Raw genomic sequence first — 15,964 nt, 5'->3', positions numbered from 1 at the left:
GTACTACCTTTTATGCAAGTTTCCTTCAAAATACATGAGGGGCATGGGAAATCTGAGTCAAAGGAGAGTTTTGGGGAGGGGCAGAGCTAAGCTTAAGGAAAAGGAGTTTTGGAAAAGCATATTACTCTTAAACATGTATTAAAACTAGTCCTGTCAATACGTGATTTAGAGAGCTTGAAAAGGTGGTTTTGCCATTATTTGGATTTTACAGTGTTACCAACAGAACTAATTTCTTTCACCTTCATTTGATGGCAGTTGATCTCCCTCTGCCTCTCTGTTCTAATGCAGCATAAGCAAATATATCTTATGGCTCTAAAACCTTTTATGGTTGCAGAAATATCTTCTTAACTAAATACTGTCTGAATATTTTTTTTAACTTAAATGAGAGAGTATTTTTTAAAATAATTTTTAGGGAGAATACCTTCTTTTTTTATTCAATCAAAAGATATATGGGAAGAATTTTAAAAGATTGTAGAATTTTGTTTCCAATATTCCAGTCATTTTTTTATTCCTTCACAAGTTACGGAAACCATTGGCAACATTTTTGTCTTAGTCTTGGGAGCTGTTCCTGGCTGTAAATCTCAACATACATAATAAAGAAGCTTTTAGAGTGGGATTTATATTTGTGTTACGATTGTAAAAGGAATTTACCCTTTCTACTTTTAATATTAAAAGGAACTGAAAAATCTGATCCCAAAGTCAGCAGTAGGAACACTGTCTGCAAATTCCAGCAATGTGATTCAACTAATTATTGACGCCTACAACGTAAGTTCACATACTTTTATTTTTGTTCCTCACAAACTATACTGGAATCAGTTTCTAGAGAAACCCCTGAGGTACACTCTTTTCTTTAAATGTTGTGAATGGAGTAGAAGATGGAAAGAATGCATAACCGTGTCAAATTCTGATGAAAAGTGCATAGTCACAACTCTGACTTCCATATGTAAAGATTAGCATTCTCTCTGCATAATTTTATTAAGTATCAAATAAGAAAAAAAACCAACTTATTTTCTCTTTTCAAACCCATCTAACATTAATTGTGTTTTCTTACTTCCAATGTGATCAAGAGGACATGTTTATTTTTCCTGCATGATCTTTTCTTATTATGAGGAGAGGAAAGAAACCATGCTTTTCTTCACCGCAGTAACCTCTATTGTTAATAATCTTTGGGCCATGTTGTTAAGCTCTGGATGGGAGCTACATCTGGTCCTTGAATGATGATGGTAGCACTTCAAAGAATAGTGAAAGTGGGTTATAACAGAAGTAGTGCATCTTTGGGGAACTGTTACGAAAACACTCTGGGGTGAGAAAGGAGTGTTAAAACCCTCCACAGAACATTCTAAACAGAGTCTTCTAATAAGGGTAACATGGGCATGTGTGTGCAATGTTATTCCTTTCCAAACTTTGTTCTCCTCTACCACACTTGAGGCTGATGCATAGAGAATGTATTTTTGTGAAATTCTCTCTTCAGGAAATGCCCATTTCTTAGGCTCCACATGTATTTATCAGCTCTTTTAAAGCTAGATGGTAATTATTGCTTAATAACCTAATTTTTGTTTTAGTCCTTGTCTTCAGAGGTTATCTTGGAAAACAGCAAATTACCAAAAGGAGTAACAATCAGTTATAAATCTTATTGCAAGAATGGAGTTAATGGCACAGGAGAAAATGGAAGAAAGTGTTCCAACATTTCAATTGGAGATGAGGTAATTTTCTGTTCAGTTAAAGCAAACAGTACATATCTGACTTAACATACATTTTTAATATCTAAAGAACTGTACAAGACTGCAGTTCTCTGAAAATCTCTAAAATATATTACTTTTTAATAATTTAGACAGTGCGCCTTTACAATCCATTTATTTTGCTTACAGGTTAAATTTGAGATTAGTGTAACCGCTAACGAGTGTCCAAAGAAAGGACAAAATGAAACCATTAAAATTAAGCCACTGGGTTTCACTGAAGAAGTGGAAATTAATCTTCAGTTCATCTGTGAATGTCAATGTCAAAATGAAGGAATTCCTGATAGTCCACTGTGCCATGCGGGAAATGGAACATTTGAGTGTGGTGCTTGCAGGTAAATACATGGACCTTTAATTCTTTTTGGCAAAGGGTAAATATGAGCACATAGTTTCTTTAATCAGGCTTTTTTTTATTTTGGGCAAATTGGCTGGAAGAAACATTATGGTCCTTGGCCATCTGAGAGCCTTACCCATGTTGAATACAACTTACCTCCACAATTTGTCCCAGTGAAACAAGGGGAACTCTTCATGTCATAAGTGTCGTGGAAAATATCACGCAGCTACTTAATTTGGGTTGGATCGAGCAGAACTTTAATCGTGACAAACACACAGAAAGCTATAGCTATAGGGAAGCCCAGGCAGCATGTCCCCGTGCTGATCTCTGGAACTTCGCCTTGGTACAAAATACAGATAGCTTATATAGGTTTTTAAGATTCCTTTTTACATATAGATCATATAGTGGAGTTTCTGATACTTAACAGGTCATTTACCTCACATAGGGTACTTATAACACAATGGGGGTTTCACGTGCCAGCATGTCCCGGTGATTCTCCCGGTGTCAGTGAGTCCCGAGTCACATACAGTCACTTGTTATCTATCTGACAGGGTATGGCTGGGTGCGGTTACAAAGGTAGTTAACATCTTACAACACAGACCAACGATTTTGCATTTCTATTGTAGTTCTAAGACATCTTGCCCGAATTTAGCATTTCTATCACAGTTTCAGTGTAAGGCATCCTGTCTGAATTTTTGTGATTCCACATAAGGCACTACCAAGCATGAGTCAAATTATCAGAATCTGGCCCTTCATGAATTGGTCCTTCAAAGAATATGGATCCCTTTGAGTTTTTCCTGTTTAAATTTAAATTTCCTGTTTTCCTATTTTAATTTAAAGATCCATTTAATAAGAAACATACTGCAAGGATGAAATAAAAATGGCGCGTAAGTTGTAATATTCTTGTGAGCTTTTAGATTGACCTAATTGTACCCTTTTGACATGGTCTGGATTTTCTTGGAGCCAAGGAGTTTTACAATACATTTTGTAGCTTCTTGGCAGGAAGTGCCTGGGAAGATGACACCAGCTTGAAAGTACGTCTCTCTCACCAACAGAAGTTGGTTTAATAAAAGATGTTACCTCACCCACCTTGTGTCTCTAAACATTATTTTTAAGTTAAAAAGTTTTCAACCCCTTTCCCAACTCCCTGATAGGCAGTCATTCATTAAAGACAAACAGCAATAGATATTGATTTAATGGAAAAATTTCAGGAGCATATTTAAAGTAGGACCTAATCTTGCCAGGAGACTTTAGTATGGAATTGAGTTTGAGGTCAGTGGGAGTGGTGTGTTCACTGAATGCTTGCAGATTTGGGGCATGTTTCTCTAACTGCTAAGCATTTGGTAAGGGGGAGTTATCAGGTATTACCTGCCTGAAGTATTACCTGCTTCACTTTCAAGAGAGTTTTTCTCTACATTCCCTTGGAATAAACAAAGCAAAATTCCTGTGTTTGCCAGCAGAGGGAGCGAGCCACTGCCACTGACATCTCAATGACTTCACACACACAGACAAAAAAGTATAATGGATTCAGTATTAAGAACGATTTCTTGCTCTTTTCTACACTTGAATGATTTTCTGATGAAAACTTCATCTCTGGTTTAAATGGTTCTCAGGTTTGTTTCTGATAACCATAATAAACAACCTTTTGTTTCTAAATACTTGGTCCTGATTTTCTGATGTGTTGAAAACCCACCACTCCAATTAAAGTAATTGGAAGCTGCAGGTGTTCAGTACCTCTGAGAATCCAGCCTCAAATGCCCAGTGTCCAGGTGAGAATGTTTCCTTGATAGAGAGAGAGATTAAGTAGGGTAGAGGGCAAGTAACCCTAGTAAATAGCCACTGGCACTGTTTTTATATTAAAAATAATAATTCTCATTTTACAGAAATAATGCCAATGGCTATTTGGCCATGTTGTCATAGGTTGTGGCCCTCAGCTTTTCACCTGGAGCAAATAAACAGCATAGAAACTGCTTAATGGCACAATTAGGTCCCACAGGTCCCAAGAATGGTTACACTTAAGTCTCAGCTGGTATCTAGTTTGAAACTCAAACCTTTCCCTGCAGGAACAGTGACCTACCTACTGCCTTCTATCTTACTGAATCTTTCTCTTGTATATGTTGTTATATGTACATTTTTCAGTTCGCATGAGGTTTAATCAATTTAAATCTTCAGGCATATATTTTTTCTCTAGGTGTAACGAAGGACGTATTGGAAAAGAGTGTGAATGCAGCACAGATGAAGTAAATAGTGAAGATATGGATGCTTACTGTAGAAGAGAGAACAGTACAGAAATATGCAGTAACAATGGGGAGTGTATTTGCGGACAATGTGTGTGCAAGAAAAGGGAAAACACCAATGAAGTCTACTCTGGCAAATATTGTGAATGTGATAACTTCAACTGTGATAGATCTAATGGCTTAATTTGTGGAGGTGAGAAATTTAGTTCATAGTTCTACAGAAACTTGCAAATGTGATACAGGGTGAGGCTGACAAATCTGAACAGCAGCTAAGTGGCTTAGAGGAGATGATAAATTATTACAGAGCCATTTGAATCTGGCCCGAGCTAATAGAGTCTGAAAATAGTTACCTAATAATAGAATGGCCATTGGTCTATAGTCAAGGATATGGTATGTGTTAGTACAAATGCTAACACTTCAGATTAAATATCTTCCCTCCATCACAGTTCCAGTCTGTGTGTAAATTGAATTTGACAAAAGCTGTAAAATGCTGAGAACTTCAAAAATTTAAAATACTTTTGCCCTGTAGAAGGAGACCAGAATTTATTGTACATCTCGTTAATCTGACACTAGGCAAATACCTACAATATGTATTAATATAAAATGATAAAGTAAATCATAAATAATCAAAGCAGCTGAAATCATAAATCAAGTTTATTATATGAACATTTCCAGTGCAATAATCCACATGCCTCATCTAAGAAACCTAGATGGATCTGACAAGGTGTGGGTGTAATAAATACTGAGTCAAGTGTCGTGAGACTGTACTACTACACTGTTTTATTGTAACTTCTACCTAAACAAAATTAGCTGGTAATCTCAGCCCAGATACTAGTGGATATTGTTCACATTGCATAAACCACTGGTGATTATTTGGTATCCTTCCAAGCAGTCTGAGAAGAGGCCAAAGACTTAATCAGCCATGAAGACTACCTGACCTTTTGCCCTGAGACTAAGCTTTTCTAAGGCAAGGTTGAGGTGCAAATTATGTTTGTTTGTATAGTGCCTAGCAAGTAGGACTCTGATCTGATTGAGGCATAGTAGCACGATATAAATGTTAAATTATTATTACAGAGAGGTTGCACTGACACTGACCGTATGCTGATTACTTGCTGTGGAGAGAGGGCTTCATTTTATAATGGTCTCCATGAGGGACCTTTCACCAGCCTTTCCGGTTCTTTTGTTGTGGTTTTGTGAGGAGGGAAGAGAAATGTGGTTAAATAAAAAACTCTCCAAGGAGGCAAACATCATTAAAAGTGTATTCATTAGTTCTTCTCTTCATCCTTCAATCTTTCCATCAGTAAGTTTATATTTCCAATATTCCCTGATGGCAAACATTATTCAAATGTTTCTCAGTGCCACAAAATATAAATTCATTTTGTGTCAGGTTTAAGTTTACTAAAATATCTTTTTAACATGCAGGAAATGGTATCTGCAAATGTAGAGTGTGTGAATGTTTCCCCAATTTCACTGGCAGTGCTTGTGACTGCTCTTTGGATACATCTTCATGTATGGCTTCCAATGGGCAAATCTGCAATGGAAGAGGAATCTGTGAGTGTGGAACCTGTAACTGCACAGATGCTAAATTCCAAGGGCCCACGTGTGAGATGTGTCAGACCTGCCTTGGTGTCTGTGCAGAGCACAAGTAAGTGTCAGTACAACAAAGGTGAGGCTTTCAGAGATGCTGTGTGTACGTGCATTTTTGGTATTTACATATTCTCAACTTTGAAAATGGGGAACTTGATATTTATTGCTGCTTTATTTTCATGTTCCAATCTGAAATATAGGGATATAATACCTTGGGGCAGTAGGAAGAGGGAGAATACATTTCAAGCTGACAATAAAAAAAAACTTGACTAGTTACTTAGCTAAGACAGTTTAGTTCTTGACTTTCTTCCATTTATTTCACAGTGTGATTTGTGTTAAATAAAAATCAGTTCAGACTGGCTATTTGTTTGTATAACTCTATTTATGGGCCAGTGACAGCTACATCATAGTTAACCTTGTAACCTGGTTTCTATGTAATGCCAAAGGTATACTGGATTGCATCCCAGGAGACTGAGTTCAAATCTCCTCATCCAGTGATTGCTGTTAATATTTCTGTGTATTTCACAACCCTTATTGTTGACTAAGGACTCCTATGAGAAAGTTCTGTGGCCTGTACTACACAGGAGCTCAGACTAGATGATCACAGTGGTCCTTTCTGGCCTTAGAATCTCTGAATATTCCTACCCTAGGGGCAAAGGACCCTCATTTCATAGATAAGGTGACAGAGATTCTTCTTTGCATAGTGTCCCACTTGGGGTGCATGCGTCTTTGATCAGAGATTTTCAGTAACTGCCCATTCAGCCTGTGCATGAACTCTATGCCTCCTCATGCCCTGTATCGAAGATATATTGGGCTGCGTGGGCAGGTTACGCTCAGTTCCCTCTCAGCCGCCTCAGTCTGAGATGGTGCCTTTTAGTGTGCCCACTTACAACTGTTCAGAGTTTATTCTTTAGACTAATAATTTTATTTTATACCTCTTATTTTGTAGAGGTTTGTTTTATAATCCTTTCCTTTTAAGAGGATTTTTTTTCTTTTGGAATCCCTGTTGTCTTGGGATATGCCAGGATCTCCAGACTTCAAGTGTTGTCTTGCAAGTTGGGAAGTTATCCCGGCCAGTGACGGACACTCCTAATATATCTGCTGTTTGGGAGAGATACAAGTCCCTTAAAAGCAGAGCTAGGAAAAATTGGGAGGTAAAACTTAAGCTCCTAATGATGGAGCATTCTCTCTGTTCAGCTTCTGATCCAAGCCCAGAGACCCTCATTGGACATCGGCCTCTGAATGAGCATAATGCCCCCATAACATCTGCACGCTCAGTTGCTTACCCACACCTACACAGAAGAGATCCTCAGAAGACTCAGGGAAAACCCATAAAAAGAGGAGTCTCTTTCTCTTCATAAAGAGTTTACTCCAAGAAAGTCTCGGTCTCCTCAAAATAAGACCACATTGGAGACCTCATATTCTGCATTGGATACCACTGAGGCTCCAGGCTCCATTGGTACTGACCTTGTGCCTAGGGCTCTGAGCTTCAGTAAGGCTAAAGGCACCAAACATGCCTCTGTATTGAGGTCCTCCTCTGTACCTCAGAAGCATGACCCTGCAGTGAAGGAGTCTAAGCACTCTTTTTCTAAAAGGATGGTATCTACAACCCTCTTGGTATCCTCCATACCTAAGCTAGTCATCCAGATGCCCTCGATATTGGGGAGAAGGCGGGCTTCTCATAGTATCTCAGCACCTACCAAGCATTCATATTCTTTGGTACCATTAACCTTCATCGGACAAGACTTAATGGAACAGTCTATACCCTCATTACCAACTGTGAACCTTGTCCTGTGTCAACTTCAATCCACGCAGTGCCACAGGAATTTAAAAGTTCAAAAGACTTACTTGTCTTAGCTGTGCTGGAGTCTCCACTGCTAATGGGTACCAAACGTCTGTTGGTACCAGGATGGACCTGGTCACCAAGTTTGAACTTTTCTCCAGAACTACCTGATTTTCCAATACGTTGTGAGTTTGGCAGAGTTCCTCCTTTAGATGAGGAGAAATTCCCTTCTGATTCTTAAATCTCAGTGCAGGATTCCCCTGCTCACCAATTAAGCAAGCTTTTACCTGATACTTTTAAGGAAAGAGAGGAACTACAAAACCATGCTCCTCTTTGCTGGTTCGAGTAGCAATGGATACCACTTTCTATATCTTATGGATCTCCTCAGTGGCCATACTGTGATCCTTGGGCTTCATTTTGACAACAGTTTTCATGAGCCTTTAGTCTTTCTTATATGGACCACAGAAAGAAACATTCACCTACTTCACCTATCCCTTCTCCGTTACTGCAAGTTGATTGTTTGAGGAGCAGGAGTCCGGAGCAGATAAGGAGGCTACTCCGCAAATGAATATCTCATCTTTTCCAGATGAGATTGTTAAGCCTCTCATGTCTTCTCTGCCATATGATTTCAAACAGTTTCAAGACTTAGTGAAATATATTGTGGACTCCTTCCAGATTCCCTTAGAGAAGGTCGGAGAGTCGCAGCAGAAGTTATTAGATATTCTACAGTGGTCATCCTCAGCTAGAATTGCTTTTCCAATCAATGAGTCCCTGTTGGATCTTGCCAAGACCATCTAGCAGCCCCCAGCAACAATACCATCAACATGCAAGCATGGTGACAAAAAATAGTGTGTTCCAGTCAAGAACTCTGAATTTTTATTTTCCCATCCTTCCCTGGTTGTGGAAGTGTGAATGAACATGGCAGACAGCATCACATCAAATCCACACCTTATGATAAAGACTAAAAATGTCTTGACCTGTTCAAACCTAAGGCCTACTTGTCTGTGACAGTTCAGTTTAGGATTGCAAATTAGCAGGCTCTTATGTGAAATATGACCACAGAAATGATTCTAGGTTTACCACTTTTGAGTGCCTTCTGCCTGAACACTGCAAGCAATTCCAATCCATTATTAATGAACGTCATCTGCTAGTTAGGACTTGTTACAAGCCTCACTGGATGCAGTTGACACTGCAGCTCATTCTGTTTCCACAGCAGTGATCGTGCATCAGGCATCCTGGTTCCAGCTTTCTGGGTTCCCAAGGGAGGTCCAAAATATGGTTGGGTACCGTCCCTTTGATGGAGTAAGATTCTTTGCTGAATCCACCGATGAATCCTTACATGCCTGAAGAATTTCAGGGCCACCTTGAGATCCCTTGAGATTGATACACCTACATGTAAACAAAAGTTTAGCAGGCTTCAAACAGCACAAAGGTCCTGTCCTGTTCAATTTTCAGGATTTAAAAGTCTCACAAAGCTGTGCAGAAAGAAGCCAAGGTTTCAGAAAGGTTTCTGTCAGCCACTCAGCCATTTTTGTCACCAAAATGACGGTTTTGATAGATTGGTTGAGAATCTGGAACCACTCTACATCACTAAGCTTCAACTATGCCATTCTACCCCTCACCCACTTTGGAGACTTGCTCCCATTTTCAATTTGCATGGGAGTAGATTACATCTGACAAATGGGTGTTAGAGATTATAAAATCATGTTATTGCATCCATCCACCTTCTACGTCACTTTTCAGCAACCCTTCTCATGAGCACCTACTGAGACAGGAAATTGTCTCCCTTCTGTGCCTACAGCAATGGAGTCAATTCTAGCTCAGTATAGAAAGTGTTTTACTCCAAGGATTTTCTGGACCCAAAAAAGAACAAGATTCTAGATTTAAGACTCCTAAACAACTTTGTGAAAACATAAGAATTCAGAATAGTGACTCTCATAGCTACAATTCCATCGCTGGAATCAATGGATTGGTTCTCAACCTTCAAGACATGTACTTACATGTCACAATTCATTCTTCTCATGAGAGATTCCTTTGGTTTCTGGTTGGTCAAGGTTACTTCCAGTATTGAGTGCTTCCTTTCAGCCCTTCATCTGCCCTGTGGGTAGTCTCAAAAGTCTTGGCAGTGGTTTTTACCTATCTTCAACAACTCAGTATAATCACTTTTCCATAACTCAGCAATTGGCTGCTCATGGGCTGCACTCGCAGTGAGGTTCTCCCCGCTGTAAAGACAGCAATGTCCCTGTTCCACAAGCTGGGACTTCAGCACAATATCAAAGTCCACTTTGACTCCAGTGCAAAGGATAGAATGCATAGGGGCCTCCCTAGACACAGTAATGGCCAGAGTTTACCTTCCCATGGATAGATTTTTGACATTTTAAAAATTAAAATTAGTCCACAGAGATCAACAAGAAATTGTCTTCAACTACCAGTGTACATGGCAGCTTGTACCTTTGTGATGCAACATGCCAGTGTGGCCAGATGCACTTCTGTATTCATACCGTACACACTATTATAATCTTTGTACAAAATATGCCTTGTGAGGTATCAGTTGAAAACTAATAACTCACGGGTCAATAAAATCATGGTGAAATACGTGCAGAAACATCATATTGTAAACTTATGAAAATAAGCTGAAATTATGACTGAAATGCGTTTACCAGATAAGTCTTGGGTGGTGGGTAAACTTGTTCCTCACAGACAGAGGACAAGCTGATTTCTCTAGCCAGGTGTTATCAAAGTTGATTGGCAGTCATCGGTCAAGTAGCCGTTCTTTGGCAAAGAAGTCGGACAGGAACAAATTGATCTGCATTTTAGCAAGCAACAAAATGGAACCTCTTTCACCGCAAGACCCCATGTCTCCGTCCTCACAGGGGGAAGGAACTTTATCTAGGGGTAACCCTCTTGGAAATGTATTTCAAATGGTGACTGTACTATAAATGTGAGGGGCAAAAATATCCCAGGATCTCTCTTGCTTTCTCTCCCTATCTCTCTCTTGCTCTCTCTTTCACTTAAGAAGACAAAAGAACCAACTCTTTGACTTGTGAGGGCATCCTCAAATGAATTTGGTCAGCCCTGTTGCTGGGAACATGTGGTAAGGATTTTTACCTTGAATCAAGGTAAAAATGTGTTAAAATATATTAAAATGCTTTGTAGTAGCTAAGTCTTAATTTTTACTTCTCTTGTAACCATTTTTTACTTTAATACTTTTACTCACTTAAAATCTCTCTCTTTGTAGTTAAATAAACTTGTTTATTTTTTATTTTTTATTTATTTATTTATTTTTAATTTAATTTAATTTATTTTTTTAAACAATCCAATGTTGTATTTAAACTGAACTGTTTGGTAACTCCAGGTAAAGTAGCAAACTGTTGGATATTTTCCCCTTATCGGGGCAACGGACCTATAATGTCTGAACTGTCCAGGAGAGGGCTGGATAAGGCAGAACATGTTTTGAGGGAAATTTGGGACTGGAAGCGTGTTGGAGTCACCCTAAAAGTAGTAACCAAGGCTGCCGGAAGCCAGAGTGTGGCTCATGTGTTGCTGACAGGCTGCTGGGGTCAGAGTTGCTGGACCAGGACTGCAGCTGTACACAGACACTGAGGGGGTGATCTGTATGCTGTTTGTGAATGGCCCAGGCTGGGAACTACAACAGCAAAGCATAGTGAGGCACCCCAGGTTGCAGGGCAGATGGTGACACAACCACCTCACTGGTGTGGATTGCATCCTGGAATATGAGCCAGGAGGTTATGCCTTCGTTGTTACCAAGGGTGGCTCAGGAAGGTCTTATGCCCCAAAAAACCACAACCTGAATAGGTTGGTATCAGTCCCTCATCAAGTACAAGAATCCTTCAATTGGTAGAAAGACATCTGTTCAGGTATTCATTAATCCAACTTTCCCCAACCATCACTAAAATGATGGATGTATCTCTGGTATGTAGGTGGGCATGTTTAGGGGAACACACCATTCAATGCAAATGGTCTGCCCAAGAACCATGTCTTCACATCAAGCTCCTACAGTTGAGAGCAGTCAGAAATGCCTGTGTTCACATCCTTTCCTTAATCAGGGATAAATCCATAAAAATCACGACAGATAATATAATCTGCATGTTCTACATCAGCCAACAGGTTGGGTGGGTAAGATCCTCTTTCCTTTGTGCTGAAGCAATATGGAACTAGTGTATAGCCAGTCTCATCCTCATTTTAGCCAGTTACCTTCGAGGCCTATAGACCACCATGGCCGACAATCCCAGTAAACACTTCTCCCAAGATTATGCATGGGGAGTTGGACTCGTGAACTCTCAATTGCATTTTTCTGATCTGGTGATTTCCAGAAGTGGCCCTCTTTGCTGCCACCACCAATAGAAAGTACAATTATGCTTGAGAGGAGGGTTGGGACATAACACTGTACAAGATGCTTTTCTTGTTTTGTGGACAAGGGACCCTCTTTATGCATTCCCTCTAAGGCCTTTGGTATTGAAGGTGATAAACAAGATCAAGCAAGACAAAGCCAAGATCTTATTAATTGTTCCAGCATGGCTCAGGCAAGCCTGGTACCCTTATTTAATTTGCCTTGCCATTTGTTCGGAGATGTTCTTTATCTATTATCTATCCTCTCTCTCAAGATGTAGGTGAGACTCTCCATCCCAACCGGGGAATTCTTCAGATCAAGGCTTGGTTACTCAATGGTTTGTGGGAATAAAGACTTTCCGCTCTGCAAAGAAGTGCAAGAGGTGTTATTAAACAGTAGGAAGGGATCTACACAAAATACCTCCTGAAATGGAAGAGATTCCATCATTGGTGATTAGTGATGTCTTTTGTCTGGTCATTCTTCCCTCTTTGCCATTCTGGACTACCTGTTGGAATTTAAAAAGTCAGGGATATTTGAGTTCTATCAGACTTCATTTAGCAGTGGTAATGGCTTTCATTCCTCGATTAGAGAACTTTCAATGTTTGCTCATCCTACAACATCAAGTTTCCTTAAGCGTTTAAGAAACCTTTTTCATCAGTTTCAACAACCGACTCAAGTATGGGATTTAAACGCAGTACTTTAGTGCCTTATGAAACCCCCATTCGAATTGATGGCTACCTGTTCTCTTCAAAACCTCTATCTAAATCTTAAAAAAGACCTTTCTGGTAGGTATAACTTCTGTCCAATGAGTCAAGGAACTGGGGGCTTTAATGGCAGATCCTCTTTTCACAGTGTTATTCAAAGACAAAGTTTTGTTACATTTACATCCTGTTTCTGCCTAAGGCATTGTCTGACTTTCACATCAATCAGGTCATTCATCTTTTCCCCCCCATTTCCCTCCTGAAACCACATCAGACCAGGAGGCTGCTACTTTCCATACCTGAGATGTCAGGAGGTCATTAGTATTCTATCTGGACAGAATCAAATCATTTAGAAAGTGTTCAAGACTGTTCGTCTCAATTACTGACAGGACTAAAGAGTTTGCAGTCTCCACACAGAGATTTTCCAGGTATACCTTCAGGTATATTGTTTCCTGTTATGAATCTGCCAATATATAACCTCCTTTTCACGTGTTAGCCCAATCCATGAGATCCCTAGTTACCTCTGTGGCATTACTTAAACATGTTCCCTTTGTTGAGATCTGCAAGACTGCAATTTGGACTTCAATACATACCTTTTCCAAACATTATGTGGTGGCCTATTCTTTTAGAACAGATGGTGCCCTTGGGAATGCAGTTGTCTTCAGTATTAGATTTGGCTTCAAATCTCCCACCTCCTTATGAGGATACTCCTCGGAAGTCACCTGAAGTGGAACACCCATAAGGACACTAAGAAGGGGAGTTTACTTAGCTTGAGCACTAACTGGAGTTCTTCAAGTGTCCCTATGGGTGCTCCACTACCCACCCTCCTTCCTCTCTGCTTTGGAGTTTCTTCTGTGGGACTTTGCAGTGAAGAAAGAAGGGAGGGTGTTTCCTCCATGCAGTCCTATGTATCCCTCAGTACAGGGTACATGGAGGTATGCAGCACATGTGTGGCAAATGACCACTGCTACCAAAAATCTCTGATCAAAGGCACAAGGGGTAAATACACACTTGAAGTGGAGCACCCATAGAGGCACAGCTCTCGAAGAACTCTAGTTACTGCGCAAATTGAGTAGTCTCTTCTTGCACAAGGTCATTTATGGAAGAGCTAGGAATGAAACCCAGGTCTCTACTGTGGCAGACCTAAGTTTCATCTACTCACCCATGGTGCTTTTTGAAATAAATATACCAAAACTTTGCTTAGTAATCTTCTCTCTGAATATTGCTCTAATGACTAGACTATGCTTTCCTTCCTGAGCCACAAATAGAGCCCAACATTGTAATGCTGTGTAGCAAGTTGCTATGTAACTCACTGGTGTTGTGCATCTCTGAAAGTCCTGCGTTTGAGTCCTGCTGACCTACGTGGGGATAATTATAGTTTTACTTGAAGGTGTTTCTGATTGTCCAGATTAGTTAAGGTTGCAACTAAACTTTTGCTTAAAACCAAATTTTGTATTCACTCTACAATGTACCAAAAGAAGTCAGGTTGGCCAGAAAGTCAGTTGGTCAGATGCTAAATCTTAAGTGATTGACTATGATGTGTGCATACATGCCTCTGCAAAGCAGTGTGAGATACACAGCCCTATGTGCCTAACAAACAGTTGTAATTGATGGAATGTGAGTAGAATGACTATATGTGATGAATGAGTCAGGAAGCTGCAGAAAGAAAATGAATGGCCTTTTATTAAGGCATAGACTCCTGGTACTTGGTAAGTTTCCTACTCTGCATGCAGCTCCTCAGCTTTTCCTTGTCCACTGCTGTCTTCCAAGAAAGAGAGAGTTCACTTCCTGCCTCAGACTCTTTCAAAGAGTTTCAAACACCTCTTCCTATTGACCTGGACTTGGGTCGTCTTTTCCATCATTGAGGGTCATAGATAAGTGGGGAGAGGAACCTACAGTAGGGAGGTTTTTACATAGGAAATTAATCACAAAGTGCACGAATATTCTGCATTTATTAGGGTATTACATTTTCTTACACCTGTTGTATTAGTCTACATAGAATACATGGCCACTACCCCATTACTGTCCAACATTAAACAGTTTCAACAAGGTTCAGGGCTTGGTATACAGAGACCTCAGCCTTAGTACCATGGCAAACCCTTTAAAAACTTTTATTAAAGATACAGAAAAGAAGATAAAATAGTTGAAGCATTTGAAATGTTATGTATTAAATAAGAGTTTCATTTTAACAACATCCCTTGATCTCTTTCCCCTTAGATGAAGATAGTTCTTCTTTGAGTGCTTGCTCATGTTCATTCCATTCCAGTGGACATTCCTAACATGGAATGGACATGAACAACGTATCTCAAAGAACAACAGTTATGAAAGGTCAGTAACCATTTTTATTTGGAAGGAAAACCTCCTTGTTTGACAGTCTCCCTGATGGCATTGAAGACGGTAATAACTCTCCTTCTTTGAGGAAAAGAGGAGAAGTTAGTTAAGATGGGCTGCAGCTGTTGTTGCTGTTTTGTTAAAATGGGATCCTTTTTCCTAGAAGACAAAAACAAGATACACACAAAATGAAAGAGAAAAGAATAGCAAAGATAGAAAATGCAGTTTTTGTCTCTAGTGTTGACTCTCACTTGTAATCTCACTGCTGGAGAAACACAGGCACAGCACACAGTTTTATCAGAACTCTGTGAGGTCTGGCAAACTTGTACCAGTACTTGTTTAGGTCATTGCTTTTAGTTTCCTCTTTAAGGTCACAAGCTTACAACAGTATTGGAAAATATACTGTCTTGGCCAGCTAAGCCAGTCCTTTATTTGACAGAAGGAAAAAGGAGAGGGATAGGAAAGAGAAGAAATGAGGTGAGGAAGAAAAAGGAGACATTTGGTGGGGAGAAAGTGACAGTCTCACATGACAGGTGGTAAATCTGCTAAAAGTTTTTTTGAATGAGATGAAAATTAATATACAAGAAATCTCTCTTTGATGAACATGTTTAAAAGTGGTGTTACTAATTTGTATTTCAACAGGGACTGTGTTCAATGCAGAGCTTTCAAAAAGGGAGAAAAGAAAGACACATGTTCTCAGGACTGTATGCATTTCAACATGACAATGGTAGACAGTCGGGACAAATTACCACAGCCTGGCCAGCCTGATCCACTATCTCACTGTAAAGAGAAGGATGTTGATGACTGCTGGTTCTACTTCACATACTCTGTCAATGCAAACAATGAAGCCATTGTCCATGTGGTTGAGACACCAGGTATAAACCCCTTATTGCATGTTTCCTTC

General features: G+C 39.7%; 1 protein-coding gene across 2 annotated transcripts in view; it reads left to right on the top strand.

Annotated features, from left to right (window-relative positions):
* ITGB1 (integrin subunit beta 1) overlaps positions 1-15,964 on the top strand; it is an 82,617-nt gene that overhangs the window by 47,854 nt on the left and 18,799 nt on the right. For both annotated transcript variants that reach the window (XM_067542615.1, XM_067542616.1), the window contains exons 9-14: positions 676-765; positions 1,563-1,703; positions 1,869-2,071; positions 4,262-4,500; positions 5,730-5,952; positions 15,703-15,935. In XM_067542615.1, the coding sequence (XP_067398716.1) occupies positions 676-765; positions 1,563-1,703; positions 1,869-2,071; positions 4,262-4,500; positions 5,730-5,952; positions 15,703-15,935 (1,129 nt within the window). The remainder of the gene's footprint in view (positions 1-675; positions 766-1,562; positions 1,704-1,868; positions 2,072-4,261; positions 4,501-5,729; positions 5,953-15,702; positions 15,936-15,964) is intronic.

The sequence above is a fragment of the Emydura macquarii genome, unplaced genomic scaffold (assembly GCF_026122565.2).
Source record: "Emydura macquarii macquarii isolate MOO-44397 ecotype Brisbane River unplaced genomic scaffold, CSIRO-AGI_Emac_v2 contig_719, whole genome shotgun sequence".
Classification (NCBI taxonomy): domain Eukaryota; kingdom Metazoa; phylum Chordata; order Testudines; family Chelidae; genus Emydura; species Emydura macquarii.
Note: the sequence above shows the minus strand (reverse complement) of the source record. Positions and strands in the feature narration are given on the sequence as shown.